This window comes from Carcharodon carcharias, chromosome 14, assembly GCF_017639515.1.
Source record: "Carcharodon carcharias isolate sCarCar2 chromosome 14, sCarCar2.pri, whole genome shotgun sequence".
NCBI lineage: Eukaryota > Metazoa > Chordata > Chondrichthyes > Lamniformes > Lamnidae > Carcharodon > Carcharodon carcharias.
This window is the reverse complement of record NC_054480.1, coordinates 144,383,977-144,404,093: the sequence shown is the minus strand read 5'-3', so window position 1 is coordinate 144,404,093 and position 20,117 is coordinate 144,383,977. Positions and strand designations below refer to the sequence as shown.

General features: G+C 38.5%; 1 protein-coding gene across 2 annotated transcripts in view; it reads left to right on the top strand.

The window, feature by feature from the left end:
* plekhj1 (pleckstrin homology domain containing, family J member 1) overlaps positions 1-19,735 on the top strand; it is a 29,561-nt gene extending 9,826 nt beyond the window's left edge. The window contains exons 2-7 of one of the 2 annotated variants that reach the window (XM_041204316.1): positions 4,135-4,202; positions 6,827-6,893; positions 9,994-10,084; positions 10,694-10,757; positions 13,480-13,541; positions 17,326-19,735. In XM_041204316.1, coding sequence (XP_041060250.1) covers positions 4,135-4,202; positions 6,827-6,893; positions 9,994-10,084; positions 10,694-10,757; positions 13,480-13,541; positions 17,326-17,332 — 359 coding nt within the window. In that variant the 3' untranslated portion in view covers positions 17,333-19,735. Of the gene's footprint in view, positions 1-4,134; positions 4,203-6,826; positions 6,894-9,993; positions 10,085-10,693; positions 10,758-13,479; positions 13,546-17,325 lie in introns of both variants that reach the window. The other variant, XM_041204317.1, reaches the window with a different exon arrangement.
* The last annotated feature ends 382 nt before the right edge of the window (positions 19,736-20,117 follow it).

Here is a 20,117-nt window from a genome sequence, read left to right as displayed (position 1 = left end):
CCCTCCCACAAGCTTTCACTCTTGTGCCACATGAAGTCTGAGACATTAAAATGGGGCCACACAGGAAAAAGGTTTGGTAAGCACATTTTAGAACGTTTCCCAACTGGGAGAAAGTCCATCTCTATACTTTACAAAATCCTTTGATATGGGATTGGATAGAATATATAGCACTGATTCAGCCTAACTAGCTGTGGTATAGTTTATCTTATAAGCCATCTCCCATTCCATCTGCCTCATCTCAGTCTTTCAACATATCTTTTATTCCCTTTTCTCACATGCTTGACTAACTTGATTTTAAAAGGATCTAAGCCAATTGCCTCAGCCGCTTCCTGTGGTAGCAAGTTCCGCATTCTAACCACTTCAGTAAAGAAATTTCTCCTTATTTCCTTGTTGGATTTATTAATAGCTATCTTGTACTTAAGGCCCCTAGTTTTGGATGTTCCTACAAGTGGAAACATTCTGTCCACATCTGCCCTATATAATCTATTCATAATTTGAAAGAGCTCTATCAGGTCACCTCTATCTTATTTTTCTAAAAGTTGAAAAGCCTGAACTATTTAATCTTTCCCGATTCGCCATAATCTCTCAGTTCTGGTACCATCCTTGTAAATCTTGATTGCAATTTTCCACTGCTATGTTGTTGTACAGAGAGTTCGGAAATGTGCACAGTACTCTAAGTACAGCCTGACTAGGATCCTGTACAAGTTTGACGGAATTTCACTATTTTTGAATTCTATACCCTCAGAAATAAATCCGTGTTTTGTTAGCAATTTTTAATTATTTTGCTAACCTGTGATGTTGCTTTTAATGATTTGTTCACCAATTTGACCATTTCCTTCATTAGGAAATTATTCAACTCCTATGGAGTTCTGGAATGGGCTTAAACCTTCCATTCTTGGAAACTTCAAAGTAATTGAACCAGATTCTATCTTTCTCACAGGGTGCAGAAAACTATTTCAGAGACGTCTTATGTGCCAAGATTGTATTTTTATTTTTAAAAAAAAATTATTCATTCATGGGATGTGGACGTCACTGGCTAGGCCAGCATTTATTGCCCATCCCTAATTGTCCTTGAGAAGGTGGTCATGAGTTGTCACCTTGAACCGCTGCAGCCCATATGGTTTAGGTACGTCCACAGTGCTGTCGAGGAGGAGTTCCAGGATCTTGACCCAGTGATAGTGAAGGAACGGCAAGATAGTTCTAAGTCAGAAAGTTGAACTTTTTGCTATTCTATCCCATTCTGTTTCTTATTTTCTAAGATGCAAGTGATGTTGTTAGTTTTCCAAGCAAAATGCACCGCCTCGCATTTGTTAATGTTCATTTGTTACTTAACTGCCCAGTTTTCTAGTTTTATAAAGTCTTCCTGTATTAGGTTTCATTCTTCCTTCGTTTTAGCAAAATGGGTGTGTATAGCTAATGCTAAAGACATTAAAAACTGTATCTCATAACCATACTAGCTGGTCAGCGATTTTGCAGCTCGTTAACTATACGGGATATTTTACGTCACTGACCTAGTCCAGATCCTATGAACAAGTTGCACTTGCCTCAGAATCCCCTGTGGGACAGGACTGCGCCCTAAATCTGTGTTTGAGATTTGCTGCTTCAGGTTTGCTGCTTCAGATGTCGCTTGTTTGAGTCTGAGAGATCCTGGCAAAGTTCCTCAACCCATTCAGGAAGGTCCAGTTTTTCTGTCTGTCATTTTCCAAGTTCAGTTGAAGTATGGGCAATTAACTGTATGGAGTAAAAGTACGTTTTTTTCATTGCGCTTTGTTTCCTCCTCAAAAAAATGATCCAAACATTTGAAATAGTGAGGAAGGGAAAAATATTCCCAAGGTATCCATCAACTGAAATATAACACTTATTGTCATTACGATAGTTTTGTTTGAACATTTGTCATAAGAAAAGGCCCAAACTAGCATCCTTCTGTATAAATGTTTTGATGATGGTTTATAACAACGATACTAATTGTTACTCATTGATACTCTGATACTCATGAGTGATTGTTCGTCCTGCTCAAGGTGTTAAGTATGCTGACACGTTTGGTTTTGAATTTCAGAACTGGCAATATGCAAAGCTTTTCAAAGTTCCTCTTAGTAGGCTTTAAAGATAACAATCAGCGGCAAATGTTCACAAGGGGAACGTCACGTTATCAGAGGTTCTTAAATGTATCAGCATGAAAATAGTTTCCTGCATTCTATACCAGAGGGAAAAAAAGGAGGATTCAGGGTCAATAATTTTACAGTTTCAAAGAATGGAAGATTTAAGCCCATCCCAGACCTCCATGGAGTTGAATAATTTCCTAATGAAGAACATGTTCAAATTGGTGAAGCTTCTTCCTCATATATCAGGTGGTGCATTAATGTGATTGGTTAACCACCAGACTTCGTGTTAATGTCATATGGAGGATGGCACCAGAATTAACAGGCCCATTTGTTAAACTAATACAGTAGGTGCACTTACCACAAGCCAGATGTTTGTTTTAATTAAATGGCTGAGACACATCCTGACTGCTTCCCTGGCTTATAGCTGTAATATCTTTTAAGTACAATATTTCAACATCTGTTTCAGGAGTTGGCTTGCACAATGAACTGGTAATTATAGTTACTGGTGTCAGTTTGGAGTCAGAGCTTTGTAAATACTTGTGGTGTCTCCCTTCTTCCAAACTGCACAGACCCAATAGCTGGTTATTTAGGTACAGAAAGGATGTCAGCTTTGAACAAAGTAGATGGATCAGGGTTAGTGTGTCTAGCATGCAAACCCTTTTGTCTGATTTTCTGTTTAGCATTATTTTTTGCACTTGCAAATATTTTTTAGCATAACCTAAGACCCTAGAATGCATGCAAAAATATTTAAAAGTACCCATTACAATTTTTTCAGATTTTGCACAGGGATCACACCTTTCCCTATAATACCCGTTTTGAAAAGGATACTCAGTGGTAGAGCTGTTGTAGGGACTAGGTCATTTTTTAAAATTAATGTTTATAATCCCTTTGGTAATGTTAATTTTTCAGTATTTATGATCAATTGTGAAGTTGTGGAAAGAGAAAATGGTTTTTATTTGCTTGCTAGTGTTAACTACCAAAAGGCATGTCTATAATGCTTGCTAAATCACCATGGAGTAAATTATAAGCTTTACAGGATGTCCAAACACTGCAACAAAGATGAAATATTTTTGTTTATGGTGTATTTTGTTGCTTGTTCCTTTATTACATTATAGACTAAGTTATATTAGAGTAAAGAAATATTCTGACTGATGTGCATGAGAACAGGGACAACCTGTAGGCTGCTTCAGTTTTTGAAAAAATGATGGTTTTGGCAGTAAACATGCATTTGAATATTGTGTTAACATGCTCTGTCAAGAAGTGTCATTGATATCAAGCTGTATCACTGTTGTGGGCTGCATCACAGATATTAGTAAGTGCAAGAAATTATTCTGGCCAGCAAATAACAAATAAATGACATCCTCAAGCAGCCATGAGAGATGCATTTGGTTTCCAGTGAATTGGGTGAATTTCAAACTAGCTGTGAGATATTACTTGGGCAGGCTTTCTGAAATTCAGCAACCTTTCACAACTCCAGAGATAGAGAAGGCTCCATGGAAGGCTAGCAGTGAACCTTCAAGTAATTGTGATCAGGGATTTTGTTTCGAGTCCAAGTTAACATTAAACTTTGGTGCTAAAGAATTTTCACTGTTTCAGGGCAGAATAGTTGTGTGTTAGATGTCACTGTAATTGGGTTTTGCTCCTCCATTTTCAGACACTGTCTCTTGTTTCCTGTCTCTGCATTCATTATGCCAGCCCCAAAGTATTGTTAGCTATTTTTTTCTTTCTCCTAGGTAGCCTTTGGAAAAAACTTAAGTGCATACTACAAATACTTGTCACCTTTTAAAGGCTGTAACAATCTTTGCCTTCAAATTATGGTCACTTTTAAATGCCTTGAAATTAGTCAAAATGGCTTTTTGAGAGCTGCTGATGTAAAATTTATCCACTCCTTCCTACCCACCCAATTGAGCATTCTACATCAGACCCCATATGGGGACATTTTCTTTCAAGAATGTTTTGGATTAATGTTTTTGAAACCAAGCTAGGCATGGAGTATTAAGAAGATAATATTTGCACATTTTCATTTCTTCAGCTGCAAAATGCCGTCTAGTGAAGCTAGTTGTCAACTTTCTATTCTACTTCAGAATTGATGAAGAGGAGGTAAGACTGTTTCCAACTTTGTTTTGTATGCATATCACTTGACCCATTTATTCACGACTGACTTAAAATTGAATATTTAAGCCAACCATTTGTCATGCTTTCCTCTGAAGACCCTTATTTAGATACACTTATGCCCTTGCCACAAATCTAGGCAAAGTACTACTGGATTATAGGCTGTGGCTTGCAATCTAAATGTCTGTCTATGTATCTATAAAATATATTAGTAATAATAAATTATATATTTTGGAAAAGCTGTAAGGGTTTTGGAGATGTTGCGGAGGAGGTTTAGCAGAATGCTATTGTGAATGAGGGAATTTGGTTATATGGAGAGACTGGAGAGGCTGAGATTATTCTCCTTGTACTAAGTAAAGCTGGGGGAGATTTAATGGAGGAGTTCCAAAATAAAGAAGTGTTTTGGTAAAGTAGATAGGAAGATATGGTTTCCAATGGCAGGAAGGTCTGTAATCAGGGGACACCAATTTAAAATAATTGGCAAAATTAACCAAGAGGAATTGAGAATTTATTTTGCTCAGTGTTACAATTTGGGATACATTATTCATTTTCTTTTGAAATTATGGGCATACACTTAAAACAAAATTGCTGGGCTCAGAGGAAAGAGTTGGAGCATGGGACCAATCAGTAACTTAGGACAGGGCAAATTGCCTGCTTCTGTGCTATATGATTCCCTAACTTATGATTATTTGAATTCTTTATTCCATAAACAGGAATCATCACGCTGTGATACTTGGTCACGCCTGTACGTCTGCCGCTAGATGCATCTTTATAGACTCTAGAAATTGCAGATCTCCATACCTATACATACAGCATCATTAATACACAGGAAAATTTACCTTGCTGTGACTTTACTTGGAAAAACTCTGGCAGCTTCACTAATATATACTAAAAGTATTCCTTCCAGCATGCATAGACTATAAAATGTTGTACACTACACTCATGATTTGGCATCATAAGTAATGCTTACATTTAGGTTGCATTAATGTTCTGATTTGTTTAAAGTAGTTACTATGTGTTGAGTTAACCAAGTCAATTTGCTCAAATATAAATTTGTCACTGGATAATCTACTGTTGATGGAAGTTGATGTTACTGGAGGAAGAGGAGGAAGGTAGAAGTTATGCTACAGCTATACAAAGCACTAGTTAAACCACACCTGGAGTACTGTGTTTAGTTCCATTCATCACAATTAAAGGATATATTGGCCTTGGAGGGAGTGCAGCCTAGATTTACAAGAATATACCTGAAATCTGAGGATTAATTTACATAAACTGTGATAAATACAGAAAATGTTGGAAATTCTTAGGTCTGGCAGTATCTCTGGAGAGCAAAGCCAAATTAATGTTTCAGATCAAGACCTTTCTTCAGACCTTGACTATTTCCAGCATTTTCTGTTTTTATTTCAGATTTCGAACATCTGCAGTATTTTGCTTTTATGTCATTACATAATCTAGGTTTGGGTTCCCTGGAACTTATCAGAGTTTTCAAGGAGATAAAGAGAAGCTATATCTGCTGGTTGGTGAGTCAAAGATTAGAAAACATTAGTGCTAGTCTTTTTTGGAGTAAAGGTAGGAAACACTCCCACAAATAAAGGATGGTAGTCCTTTGGAGCCCTCTTCCACAAATGGTAGTCACGCTATGTCAATTGTTAATTTAAAATCTGTTTTGTTAACCAATGGAGTCAAGGGATATGGACAAAGGCAGGTTAATAGAGATCGGTCACTGATGCCATTATCTTATTGAATAGGAGACTAGAATTGAGGGGCTGTATGTTCCAGAGGTGATGTTATTGCCAAGAGGCAGCAGGGCATTTGTTCGTGAACTCTGTATCTGAGGTGACTCTTCTAGAGACTGATTCCTGACTGAGGCCGGGGGGATTCTGCTGTCACCTTTTTTCTTAAATTCACCCTCCCAGAATGGTGCTGCTTATCCTACCTGGCCCCAGTCTCCATTCAATTCTTCAGGACATTCCTGATGCTGTGGCCAGCCTGCTGTGACTCCTGTATATCTCTGGTACTGGCCCTTCTGCCCTGTACACTCTCCCTGCTGAGACACCAAAACCCATACATGTGCTTCCACTTCTTGTTCACTATAGCCACATTGTGGAATACCCTCTAGCCCTCTCGAAATTTTGAATGTGTTAAATACTAGGCATCAGTTATGTACATATTTTAATATGCAGATAATGAATGTCTTATAATGAAAATGCAATTACAAAATGTAGGGTCATGCTGGTAAGTTAATGAATCAACGCAACATTTGAGGTTCTGATGCTTCATTTCATTTCAGTAGTGATTACACATGGTGATTGATGCATTTTGCCAGTTTGTGGCCTGGTTTTTGACTGACAACTTGCAGGAAAGAAATGCATTGTGTCCACCTTGCCCTATATTTCAATGTAGGCTAGACTTTCATTGGTATTGAGAGTCATGAAGTAGCAGATAACTTGTTTGCCTGCTGACCTTTCCAGCTGAATGGAAATGGGCACAATATCTTATTTTAGTAGGGAATTAGTAACAAAGAAATGATAATTTTAGAAAGTAACCTGGTTTGAGAAATACATTTGTCAATGATGTGGAAGACTTTTAATTTTTTTATCTTTTTTTGATAGCCTGCTGGTGCCTTATTACTTGAACAGTGTAGAATCCAAAAGGAGGATGACACTGGCTTCTCACTAGGTAATCTCACTTTTACTTGTGCTCCACTTTCTAGCAGAAATGAGGACCCCCCAGCTGAAATTGATTATTTTTAAGTTCTCTTTTGAAATGTGATTGTGGCAGTTAACTGATGCTATATACCTATACTTTGGGTAAATAATTTTAATTTGCATGCTGCAAGCTTTTTTGTTTAGATGAATTTTTGATCATTTAAAATGTGTTGGCAGCAGTAGAGATTGGAACATATTTCCACTTGAGTACCCAGCGACGAGCTCTGTCAGGCCAGGTAGCTCTTCACTTGGAGAGCTTCCTCTACCCCAACATCAATATCACATCCTCTATTGATTTTTTTTTTCTATTTCCTACTCTAACCTTCCTTGTGTCCATTCATGGAGATTGTCACTTTTTATTCTGGGGTTGTTGGGTTAAGAAGGTGTTGTGCTGTAGGACTACATCTAAATTCATTTATCATGGAAGATCTACCATTAGCAAAGAACTGAGACTTTCTTGTATCAGGTTAGGCTGAATTTGCAACCATTTCCCAACAATATATTGCTAATGTCCTAACAAACCGTTCTTTTCTAAAACAAAAATATTGTGCAGTTAAAAATTTCTCTGCCTTTTGATGGGGGTCGGGGGGGTGGTGTGGAAAGATGGGGTGCTGAAGACTCTTCTTTCATTTAAAAAAAAGTTCATTTTTTCTTTGTCCTTGTGTTGATAACTTATCATTTCAGCTGACATCTGTTTTCAAGAAATCTATCATGAGGAAAAAGAACGTGCAGAACCACTGTACATGTTAATGTTCAAGGCTAAATCTTTGTTTATTTGGTTTATATCAGTGCCACAGCACTACATTAGCACAGTTTCTTACGGTTTTGATTAACTATTGGTGCTCATTCTCTGCTTTAGGTTGCCATCATGCATAGTTAAGGAAAGCTCATGATGAGCAATGAGGAGTGAAATTTCCTAGCATGTTATATTGACAAAGTTGTACTTTGGTTTTTTCAATATTGCCTTGGCAAAGGAAGACCAAATAAGGACAAATTTCAGCCTTTACTCACTTATATTTAGCTGAAATATATTTTTATTGAGGCAGCATTTCATCCTATTTTAATTACATATTCCTATGCCCACTATCTTATTTTCCTCCAGATTATATATTAGCCTCTTCACAGAAACACGCACACATAATTGATACAGCACAGGAGGAGGCCATTCTCTAAGATTAGCACAAATTCAACCTGCATAACCTAATCTTTAAATGACCAAACAAAGTAATATTCTTTGAGTTTTCAGTGATGCTGTATTTTGTGCAAGTTAAACCCTTGCCTTTGAAGAAAGGAATGACAAATATATTAGACATCCCTGACTTTTTTCAGAACACCCACATATTTTGCATATATAAAGCTATCGTAGTACTTCTGCCATTACCATCATTAGGATGGCCCAGCTTTTTTAATATTCCTTGCCACTTTCTTCAATGTTTTGGCAATTTGCCTTCCCCTTCCCACGTTCCTTTCCAGTTCAAGGTGGCATCTTTCTCTCTACCTGCTCTCCTAATTCAAACTGACACATTTTCCTGCATTCTCCCATTCCATGCTAGCAACCTCCTCCCCACGTCCCAAGCTATTCCCAGCTTTCCAGCAGGCTCACTTCTTCTCTGCTACACCACACCTGGCTGCAGCTTCCTTAGTCTTGCAGATCCAACTTCCATTTAAGCAATTCCTTGTTCCTTAAATCACCAAAAGTCCTGTCCATTCTCTTCCCTTCCTTTTGAACAGAAAAATGGGTTCTTACTAACATCCTTTTTCCACACAGCAGTTTCTGCCCTGTTTCTCTCTGCCTGTGTCTCACAAAAACAACTGCCCCTTTACTGTGTCAAGGTGTGAAAACTGCCACTTGATTTTAAATAGGTTTTGGTTTCTGCCCCATGACAACTAGATCACATGAGCCTGTCTCTGGGCAGAGGTTTAGTATGATCAACATCCCCCTGTCTAGAACATTCTGTTTCACCTTAAAGTTAAAGGAGGCATTTTAAAATGCCTTGTAAACTCCTGCATTTGTAACAAGTGCTACACCCTGGCATTTTGACACACTTCTCTATTTCACCATGCCCTTCATTTGGAAAGCTGTGAAAGACTTTTCTGGAATTTTGCTTCTTTGATTAAGAAATGGTAGGGTTAAAAGTAATTGAGTACTACACATTGTTCTTTGCCAAAAAGGATATCAAAAGAGAAGTGAACCTTGATATGATTTTAAAGTCATATGAGTGATACGATTAATTAAAAAGATGGGTTGCATCCTAGGATCTTGGGGGAGATTTTGCTGAGCTCCAAGACATTAAATTTGGGTGTTCATTCAGTGTGGAAAGATGCATTGGAACTTGAGAATCGCCATTCATTTTTCACATTAAAGAACAGTTCTGTCTTCGGTGACACACCTACTGTCTTGCATAGATGATTGTAATGTTGTGTAGTCCAATCCTACCCTTTTGTCCTCAGTGGAGAGAAACCCAGTTAAACCAGGGCAACTAGAGGAAAATGCAATGTTTAAGGAATGCTAAAATGACCCTATTCAGCAAGGTCCTTCCTCCTGGGGGTGTCTAGGACAAGGGGTCATGGTCTCAGGATACGGGGTAGACCATTTAGAACTGAGTTGAGGAGAAACTTCTTCACCGAGGGTGGTGAACTTATGGAATTCTCTACCACAGAAGGCTGTGGAGGCCAAGTCGCTGAATACATTTAAGAAAGAAATAGATGGATTTCTGGACTCTAAAGGCATTAAGTGGTATGGAGAGAGTGCAGGAGTACGGTGTTGAGATAGAGGATTAGCTATGGTCGTTGAATGGCAGAGCAGGCTCGAAGGGCCGAAAGACCTACTCCAGCTCCTATTTTCTATGTTTCAATCTGTAGCATTTACTATAACGAATATCTCTGGCTAGTAGGTTAGAACTAATGTGCTTTGATCAACTGAAGAAAAACCTGAATTAAGCAGCAGCTCTTAGTATTATCTTATGAATATTTCTGCTGTGTCATAATGTTTGAAGGGTTGTGAGTGGATCCAAAGAAATTGCATATTTTAATTTAGTCCCATTGTAGTTGATTTTGAAATTTGGTTGCAGTATTTGTGGATGAACCAGAAAGAAAATACTCATTTGTGTGTGAAAACAGAGATGAATGTGAGGAGTGGATTGAAGCCTTGACAAAAGCCAGGTATGTCGACATAATTACCTTTTTGTCGTCATCTTTTTATGTACTCATTAGGTGAAGTCATTAGTAGTAATGGGCATTTATCTGTTTATAGAGGCCTTCATTAAAATAACCCATAAAATATACAAGAAGCTCCTCACACAATCCAAATCATTCTATGTTTGGGCAGGCTGACTAATTTTAAAGTTTATTCAATAAAACTTGTGAAGCAGGTGCTGCTTCTGTCTATTGTGGAACTGAACCATGTGGAAGGTGTTAAGTTTGACCTCAGTTGGCTAACCTCAGCAAGGGTCACAGTACAGTCTGGGAGTAAGGAGAGGAGAAAAGTCAGCCATTCTGAGTATTACTGATTCAAGAAGAGGTGAGGAGAACTTGGGTGGGTGGAAGATTCTTTTAAAAATAACATTGTTTTATATATTTCAATGGCAATAATATTTATGAAAACATGTATCATACAGAAATATGGTTTACTCAACTGCAATCTATTAGCAATAAATTCCATGTTTTGACAATGAAAATAAAACCTTAGGAATAAAAGACAATAGCAGTTGATGACCTGTTTGTCATTGTTTTTTCACTTTTTTAGATTTTAATTGTTGTTTTGTTTTACAGCTATGAGTACATGAGGCAAAGTTTGATTTTTTACAGACACGAAATTAAAAAAATAACTGGAAAAGTGAGTGTTCTTTAGCTTTCAAAAAATGATTCATTATTTAAAATCTATTGAAGTCACAGCGCTGAAAATTCTGTCTAGGATATCTAAAGAGGAGAGATTTTAAATTCTGCCCCTTCCCCTTTTACCATGGGTAAAAAAGGCATTCAATTGGGCACCACACAAGGTTAATGAAAGAGAGAAGGGCTCATGGAGTTGGGGTAATATATCAGCATGGATAGAGGATTGGTTAACAGACAGGAAGCAAAGAGGAAGTATAAACGGGGCATTTTCATGTTGGCGGGCTGTGACTAGTGGAGTGCCACAAGGATCAGTGCTGGGGCTTCAACTATTTACAATCTATATTAATGACTTAAATGAAGAGATAGAGGGTAATGTATTTCAATACAAAGCGAATGTAAGCTATAAGGAGGACACAGGCTGCAAAGAGATATAGTCAGGTTAAGCGAGTGTGCAACAAGGCAGCGGATAGAGTATAATGTGGGGAAGTAAAGATTATTCACTGGTAGCATGAATAGAAAAGCAATTTTTAATAAGGTATGAAGCTTTTAATTGTTGATGCTCAAGAGGTACTTGGGGGTACTGGTATAAGGAACACAAAGTTGGCTTGCAGGTATAGCAAAATATTAGGAGGGCAAATGGCATGTTTGCCCTTACGAGGGTATTGGATTACAAAAATAAGAAAATCTTGCTACGATTGCACAGGGTTTTGGTGAGGCCACACCTGGAAACTGTGCGCTGTTTTTGGTTTCAAACACGAAGAATATGCCTGTGTTGTGGCTGACACAGTGAAGGTTCACCAGGTTGGTCCCTGGAATGAGAGGGTTCTCCTATGATGGGCTGAGTAAATTGGGTCCATATTTTCTGAAGTTTCAACGGATGAGAGGTGATCTCATTGAAACATTTAAGATTATGAAGGAACTTTCAGGGTAGATACTGAGGTGTTATTTCCCTTCAGGGGAATCTAAAACATGGGGGTACAGACTCAGTCTAAGGAGCTGATCATTTAGGATTGAGATGAGAGATTTTTTCACACACAGGATTGTGAATTTTTGAAATTCTCTGCCCCAGAGGGTTGTTGAATGTATTTAAGCTGAGACAAACAGATTTCTGGTGTCTGGGAGAATCAAGGTATATAGTGAGCTGGCAGGAAAGTAGAGTTGATGTAGAAGATGCAGAATTTTGCAGGATTTGAGTGTTCACTAGTGCACTGATTGTTTTCCATATTCCATAAAACCTAGGTAACAATCCTGTTGGCTCTTAGATTTCTTGCTGGCTTGTCCTGTATAAATTTAATAAATCTGGAAGTTTGGAAAGGCTTGGTGCCTAGGATTTATTCATCCATGAAGCAGTATTGCAAAGTTAGAACAGCAAAACCTCTCCAACTGCCGTTGAAAATTTGAAGTTTGTATAGTTTACAGAAGGGTGCAACGAAACCATTCAGCTCATCATGTCTGTGTTGGCTCTCTAACTCTTAAATTCCTTGAAACTTTAGGGGGTAAAAACTTGGGAGTGTTTGAAGTCTGTACGTTCTCTTTACTGCCACCTCCCCCACAATTGGTACGTTGGGGCCACTCATCCAGCCTCATCCTCATATCTGATGAATCTGTAGCCTCTTCTTATCCCCATAGTCTACTCCAGTCCTTCCACAAGGCCTGAATCCTGTGCACTGTGGCTTGATCTTAATAACTGTCAGATTTGGCAGCTTTAAAACGTGGAGAGCTATAAATGTTCCACATTGCTTTAACAAGGTGTCTCCCTCTCCCTTGCAATTATCTCCCAAAATAACATGATTAATGCTCTCACTTATCCCTGCTTCAAAATACCCTAAAAGTACTTCTTTATCCACGTCTTTGCATTTTCCTTTATGCCTTCCTTATGGCTCTTAAGTTCTTAAAAAAAAAAGTTAAGAAAATATTTAAATATTGATGTCTTGTCAGTCACATTGGAAATGTATTGTCTCATCCTTTATATAGTGAAATATGTAGCAGTGCAGAAAATTCCAGCAAGTGCTTGGACAAAGAGCTCCTTCGATATGAAATTGTTGGCACAATTTAGACAAGGGCTAGGATTTTCAGGCAGGACCGGAAATTCCTGCTCAAAGCCAGTGGACAAACTCTCTGACTTTTCAAGTCTTGGCCAAGGTCCCAGTTTGAATCCGTCCTCATTGACAATTTAACTGATCTCCGCTTCATCAGGGTAGGGATACCACAGTGCATCTTGATGCTTCTGGGCAAGAGAGTCAGTTTCTCCAATCTCACTTACAGTCCAGTGATTCCCCAGTTGGGACATCAGGATGTGTAGACTTAAGATCCAGGTCAGACTTGGCTTTGATTTTCACTTTACCAGAGCCTTCTGACTGTCGATGTCTTTACATGTGAATGAAGAATGACGATTTGGATAAGGGATCAGGAATTGCTGGTGCCTGTAACTCAGTATAAGTCGGAAGGAAAGTTTACATAAATAAATACCTCCAGTTTTAATTCAGTATGTTTACTGCACCATAACTAAAGCTGTCAGCAATAAATAAGTTTCCTTTTTAGAAAATAATATAATGAAATACCCTGCACCTCCACTATTCCAACCTCTCTCTGCCCCCCCCCCCCCAACCAGCCCCATGAGTTTTCCTTGCAAGAGTGTTTTGTGAAAAGTTAAATTAATGTAATGTAGCACTTCAATGATTGTTCCTCCATTTAAGTAATGCTTGTTCCTGTACTGTCTGCAGGATCCACTGGAGCAGTATGGAATTTCAGAAGAAGCTAGATTTCAAACCAGATCTCAGAGGCTGTAGGTAAAATGTTTTATGATTGATAACTACAGCTATTTTTATGATCAGCTTTCCTGGACTTTTTGATTTATAGTAAAAGCTACTGAAATGTCAAAGCTAAATAACAACAAAGGTGAAATGTGGCACCCACAGCCCCTTTGAAGTATTACGTTAGAAATACAATATTCGGTACCTTGTGAGAACCATAGGTGAGAAAATGATAATTACTAATAAGGATGATGAAGCCACAATAGATGGAGCTCACTGGGATTGTGAAACTGACCATTTTTTAAAACCGGGGCAATGGTTAGTTGTGGCAGTTTAACCTCTAGTCAGCGTAGACCAGTAGTTATACAGTGACTTTTGACCAAATGGCTTTTCCTGATATGTTCAGGCTGTGGATCACGTTTATTTTGCATTTGTGTAATTCTTAATCTAATGATTCAGTATGCAAAATAAAATACTTGTTCAGTGGTGCATAAATAAAAGTGCAGGAACAAAGTGTTGGAAACATCCTTGGCTACAAATCTACAGAAACAATCCAGTTTCAGAAATGCAAAACATTTCAATCAAATTTGCCAATACTAAACTCTAGGTTGCCATTGAAACTGAGGCAGCCAAGGAACTAGAAAAGGACCTAGTCACAATTTATAAGCAGGGAAACTAAAAGATGAAATTCAATGTAGTTAAGTGTTGCACTCTGCTGTAGGTAGTTCAATCATTTATTGAATAAATATGCCTCATTTCTTTCTTCCAGAGGGTAAAAAGTGCAGGGAGTAATAGGACACTCAATACTTAGCTTGTCCCATCAGCTGTTAAAGTTCACAATGCTGAGATATATTACTGAATCAGCAGAAAATGGAGCAGATTTACACCTGAGCCTGATAGACTTGGTCCTGTGTGAGCAGCAAGTCCAAACTTAGAAGCTTGAGATGACCTGGAATTTGCCCTTGAATGTCAACTACATATTAGTAGTGGGCTGCTGTCATCTCTTGGACACCCCACAGGCGGTTCACAGCATAAATTGCTTTTGGGCTGCCCAGATCTGGGGTGGGGGAAAATAATTGGTTGGGGAGCATATTGCAATGACTGTAGAATCGGTAGTATTCTTGGCTCCACGGAGGGGGTTTTTATTTAAAGAATTCGGGGGCAGGGGAGCTTCGTTTTCGCTGACAAACCCAAGGACCACTCAGGCCTGATACTTGCTCTGCTCATTGTAAACTAACTTCAGCATAAGTTTTTTTTTTTTACCTGGGTTTAGGCCCTTTACGCATGTAATAAAAGGCCCAGTGTCTTTAGGTGGATGTCTGGGATGCCTAAGAAAAATAGGACCAATTGTTTAGCTGTTGACTGGGTTGAGGGCCTGTGCATCGAGCCTATAAAAACGCTAAACACAAACTCCAGCGTGCTTTGAGAAATGCAGAATGATTGGTGGAACACAAAAGCTGATGAGCTGCAACATTGAGCTGAGAGTCATGCTCTGTGCTTTTACAGTGTGCTAGAGCCTGCATATGGCCACACACGCCTGGCCTAACAGCTGATGAAAATGAGCTAATCACTGATAAGGCAGCTGTAATGGAAAGGTGCCATAAGAACTTTGGCAAGCTCCTTGGAGAGTCCCACAACTCAGCAGATTGTCTGCATCAAATTGAGCAGTTGTTTGAGAAAGAAAGCCCATTTCATCCTCCCATGGTAAAGGTGATTGGGGCAATCAACAAGGCAGATTCCCTGGCCCAGACTACATTCCAGCAGAGATTTGGAAGTGTAATGGTACAGAGCTTGTTACTAGCTGTTGTATTTCAGATCGGGAAAAAAAATTCCACAGAATTTAAAGGATGCCACATAGGCAGCAGAAAGGATCCAAAAATGTATGCAGCAGCAACTGAGGAATAAGTCTTTCAATTGCAGGAAAGATCCTTAGAAGCATCCTATTAAACCATCTAATAGTCTTATAGATGACGTCCTCCTGGAAACAGTGTGGTTTTGGGGATAACTATGGGACAGTCAATATGGTGTTTGCAGTAAGACAACTACAAGAAAAGTGCAGAGGGCAACATCAGGATCTATATATACTATCAAAATCTTTAGTTAGCCTGGTCTAAAGCTCTTGCTCTCAAAGCTGGGATGTTCAAATGAATTTGTCAAAATCAGTTATCTACTGTGTGTTGGCATGGCTGGACATGCTTGCACCCATAGCAAGATGTCCAATGCTTTTGCAGTAACCTGCAATGTAAAACAAGTATGCATTGTGGATCCTTGACTCTTCAATCTCTTTGGTGCAATGCTTAAGGAAGCTACCAGCAACATGCCTGCAGGCATCAACATTAGATTCCATTCAAAGGAGCTCTTAAATCTCTCTAGACAGCGTGCATCTACCAAAGTCAGAGGCAATAATTTTAGAGCTTCTGTATGCAGATAACTGGTGCCCTAGCTGCCACAAAAAGGAAGACATCCAAACTATGCCTGGGGTGCTGCCAAAAAATTTTGGCCTTCAAGACTGAGGTTATGTTTCAGCCAGCACCAGACATTCGCTATGAATAACCAGCCATAACTGTTAATGGCATCTAAGGCTGTTGCTATTGATGAAGATATCAGTGCAGACATCCAGAAAGCCAAGTCTGCCTACGGCTGAAGTCATGATTATGTCTGGTAGCAGCATGGTTTTCAGCTGAAGACTAAAATCAAACTTTACTAGGCCATTGCCCTTGCCATTCTGCTTTACTGTGCAGAATCTTGGTGTTGCAAAGCTCTGGAAAGCTTCCACCAAAGACTTGAGGTCCAGGACAGGACAAAATCGCTAAACAACGAGGTCCAGAAAATTCAACTTGGATGGGCAGATCATGAGTCCTGCATAGGTCATTACAGAATTCCCGAGCAGATCCTCCATGGGGCAACAGTCTCAGGATAAACGGAGACTTGCAAACTTCTGCATTACAGATCACCTCTCCTGGGCCATTCTGCTGCAGTTTTCTCATGTAGAGGTAAGCACTGAAACTTGGTTCAGCATCTTTGAGGACCATCTACGCCAAACTTGCAACTTCAGACATTGAGGAATGCCAGTTGGGGCACAGCTGCAGAAGTTCCAAACATCAAAATAAAACGAACTGCCAGTTCTGATGATGTTCATGCCAATCTGGCATTGGACTCTTCAGTCATGAGGGGGTCCACAGAAGATAAAGTCAAAGAATAGGCATAACAAATACCAATTTCTACCTCCACACATTTGAAGTAGTCATGCTGATACTGTCATGGTGTGGTCAGGTAACACTTTGAGTAGTGTTTCAATTCTGGTCATCAACACACAAAGGAAACATCCAGGACCTGGAGCTCATTTTATTGTCAGAAGACTGAGTTACGAAGACAGGTTTGAAAAACTGACTTCTGACTTGAAAATAGGGTCACTGTTGGGTGAAGGCCATTATAAGACATGTGACACTGGAATATAAAGGTTAATTCAGAGGACTTAAGAGTTGAACCTTGAATACTGAACAAGGGAATAAGCTACAAATTGGTTTAAAAACCCATTTAAAACCATTGTCGTAAGTACTTCATGCAGAACGTCATAGATATCCAGAATGCCTTCCTAGGTAGGGCAGTGGAGCAAAACTGTAGCCAGAAACAATTCCATACTGTGCTGGGATAACCTGGGTTTGTAAAGACAGGTGATGTACGTGGACAGAATGTCATCCCTTACCTGTCCTCTTTGTAATTGACAGTTGTTGTAAAACTGAAGTGTATTCCTACAGAGCATAAAATGAGTTCTGAAAAAGACCCAAAACACTAACTTTTTTTTTCTCTTTACAGATTCTGATGGACCTTATGTTTCTCTGGTATTTTGTTTTCATTTCAGGTTTCAAGCATTTGTAGTTTATTTTTTTAGTATGTGTGAACTGTGGTGCCCTTATTCATAGGGGTTTGAGTGAATGTAATGCAGTTTTTAATAGTTTTTTTTTTAAAAAAAATGAATGGTTTGAATTATTCTATTTATGTTTCTATTAGTTTGAGAAAAATGTTAATGCTTGTAAGTGCTTTTGTTGGGTTTCTCTAAATTAAATACATGGAGTGGTCAATGGACTCTGAACAACCCAGCATTTCTCTTTAGAATAAAGCATCACTTTATCTAAAGATTTCATTTTATGTGCAGACCTAGGTATACAATTGAGGGATAATTACAAATTGCTCATAATTGTAAGCATGGTGTATGTACAGTAATTCTACCAGAAAGGTGGGACCTCCCTTTGTAGCTGTGACCATGACTGTAAATATTTTAAATTTGTATGTATATTAGTTGTGACCTTTGAACCTCACTTGTAGATTTGTGCTTTGTACTGCCAGAATGTAGAAACTTTGAAATGAAATTCCATTGAAATTGAATTCCAACATTGTAAAATAAAACAAAGCTTTTATTTTTATGCATGAACACTCTTCTGAAAAAAATGCACCAAAAGGATATTGAAAACTGGACTATACATCTCACCCTAAAAGTGCGGCGCCAATAATATTTAGACAATCAATTTTCGGTCAATAAAGCTTTGAAAGATATTCATTTAACCAAGTATAAAAGCAGTGGCAGGATGACTCAGCCCACTGCTGAACCTGAATTGACTATTGCTAAAGACAAATTAGAAACTGGGGTAAGTGCTATGGCTATTTTTTTTTAAAAGACAAAACAGCCGTTGGACTCATTTTCTGTTCCATTTGCCGTTTAATCACTCCTGCCCTATGACCTGGTCCTTTTGTTCTTCACACACATCCCTTTTCCTTGGCTTATTATTTGCTTAAAAACTATTCATCCCTAGCATCTTCCAGTTCCGATGAAAGGTCATTGATTTGAAATATTAACTGCTTTGTTCTTTATGGATGCTTCCTGATGAGTATTTCCAGCATTCTACCATCATCAAGACTACCTATTTCCATCTCCATAGCATTGCCCATTTACTGCTGAACACTCTTGACCCAGGGAAAACTGCCTTGTATAATCTTTTGAGTACTGGAAATGTCCTTTCAATTCATTCTAGAAAGTGAAATGTTAGCCTTATGTTTAGTCCAGCCATGCAGGAATCATCATTTCACTTTTCCCTTTAATTTTATGTCAAATCCTTTAAAGTCTACTGGTGTTATCCTGCAGCATTACTTAGTCACGAAGAATGGAACATAAGCTGAAATGAACTCCTTTTGCCAATTTGACCTCTGCTATATGCATGCACACATTAAACTCAGTCTGTCTGAAAGTTCCATTTATAGATACTGACACCAGACCAACATGGAGATTATCATCTCATGTTCTTGCACATTTTTACATTTGACTAGGGTCATTGCAACACTCATGGCAGCTTCTGTTCCATTGTCTTTCTGGGGTATTGTCTTCTGAGGTATAACTTGATATTCAGATGTCACTTTACTTAGAAACTGATCTCACTAATAAAATGTACACAAATCCTTTAATTTCTTTTAAGTGCTTTGAAAAATGCCAGAGATACATATCTCAATGTACTGTTGTCCAGACTCCCATCTTCTACCCTCTAAATTTGCAGCAAATCTCATACACCCATTACCTCTACACTTGCTAATCTACACTAGCTCCTGATTAAGGAATACTTATTTTAAAATTCTCATCCTAGCTTTCAAATTCCTCCATGGTTTCACCCCTCCCTATTTCTGTAATCTGTGCCAGCCCCACCAACCTATGATCTGTTCTCCTCCTGTGCATCAAATTTTAATTGCTGCACAATTGGTGGCTGTACCTGCTTCTCTGCACCTCTATAACCACCATCCACCGTTCTTCCCCGCTTAAGACACTCTTCAGAATCTACCTCTGACAGATTGGTTATTTGGCCTAATATCACCTCGTGGTTTGGTGCAATTTTGTTTTAGAATAAGCCTGTGAAGCACCTTGGGATGTTTTATAGTGTTGAAGGTACTTTTTAAATGCATATTGTTTTCTTGAATAAGAACCTCTATCCATAAGAGGCTGAACTCACACTAAACCAACTTTCCATGTATTGGGGTTTGGATTACTTTGGTCAAAATAGAAGCATTTTCTGACTCTTTAATTTTAAGCCTTTTCCAATTACTAAATTTCAAAGTTTTACATTCAATGGCCTAATTTTGATAGCAAATGTGTACTAAGAAAACTGCTATTTTTAACTACTTCCAGCATCAATGTAAAAGAGTTTAAAATTCAGAAATGAATTAAAGGGGAGTGGAAAATGTGTATCTGCATTTGTGTCATTCTGTACTGAAAATCTCAATCCAAATCTACCTAGAAATTCCTCAATGGCTTCTCTCACCAAACCCCATTGGGAATCAGTAAGAAGTCTATAATGGGTTTTGTCTGATGTAACCACTTAGTTTTTTAAAGCTGCTTTTCCTATGTTCTTGGCAGTGTGTCTCAATGTTAATTTACCATTTGCATTTAAAATGCTGATGAAGCTCCTGTGTACTTTGAACATTCTTTTGATTTCTTACATTGAATCAAGGAATTTGTTTTCAGGGACTATTTGGAAATAATCAGTTTAAGATTAAAATAGGACTTGGAAATTTTGAAAGTTAAAGTCTTTAGGTCTAAAGCCCCAGTAGATGTTAAGGGTTTGACA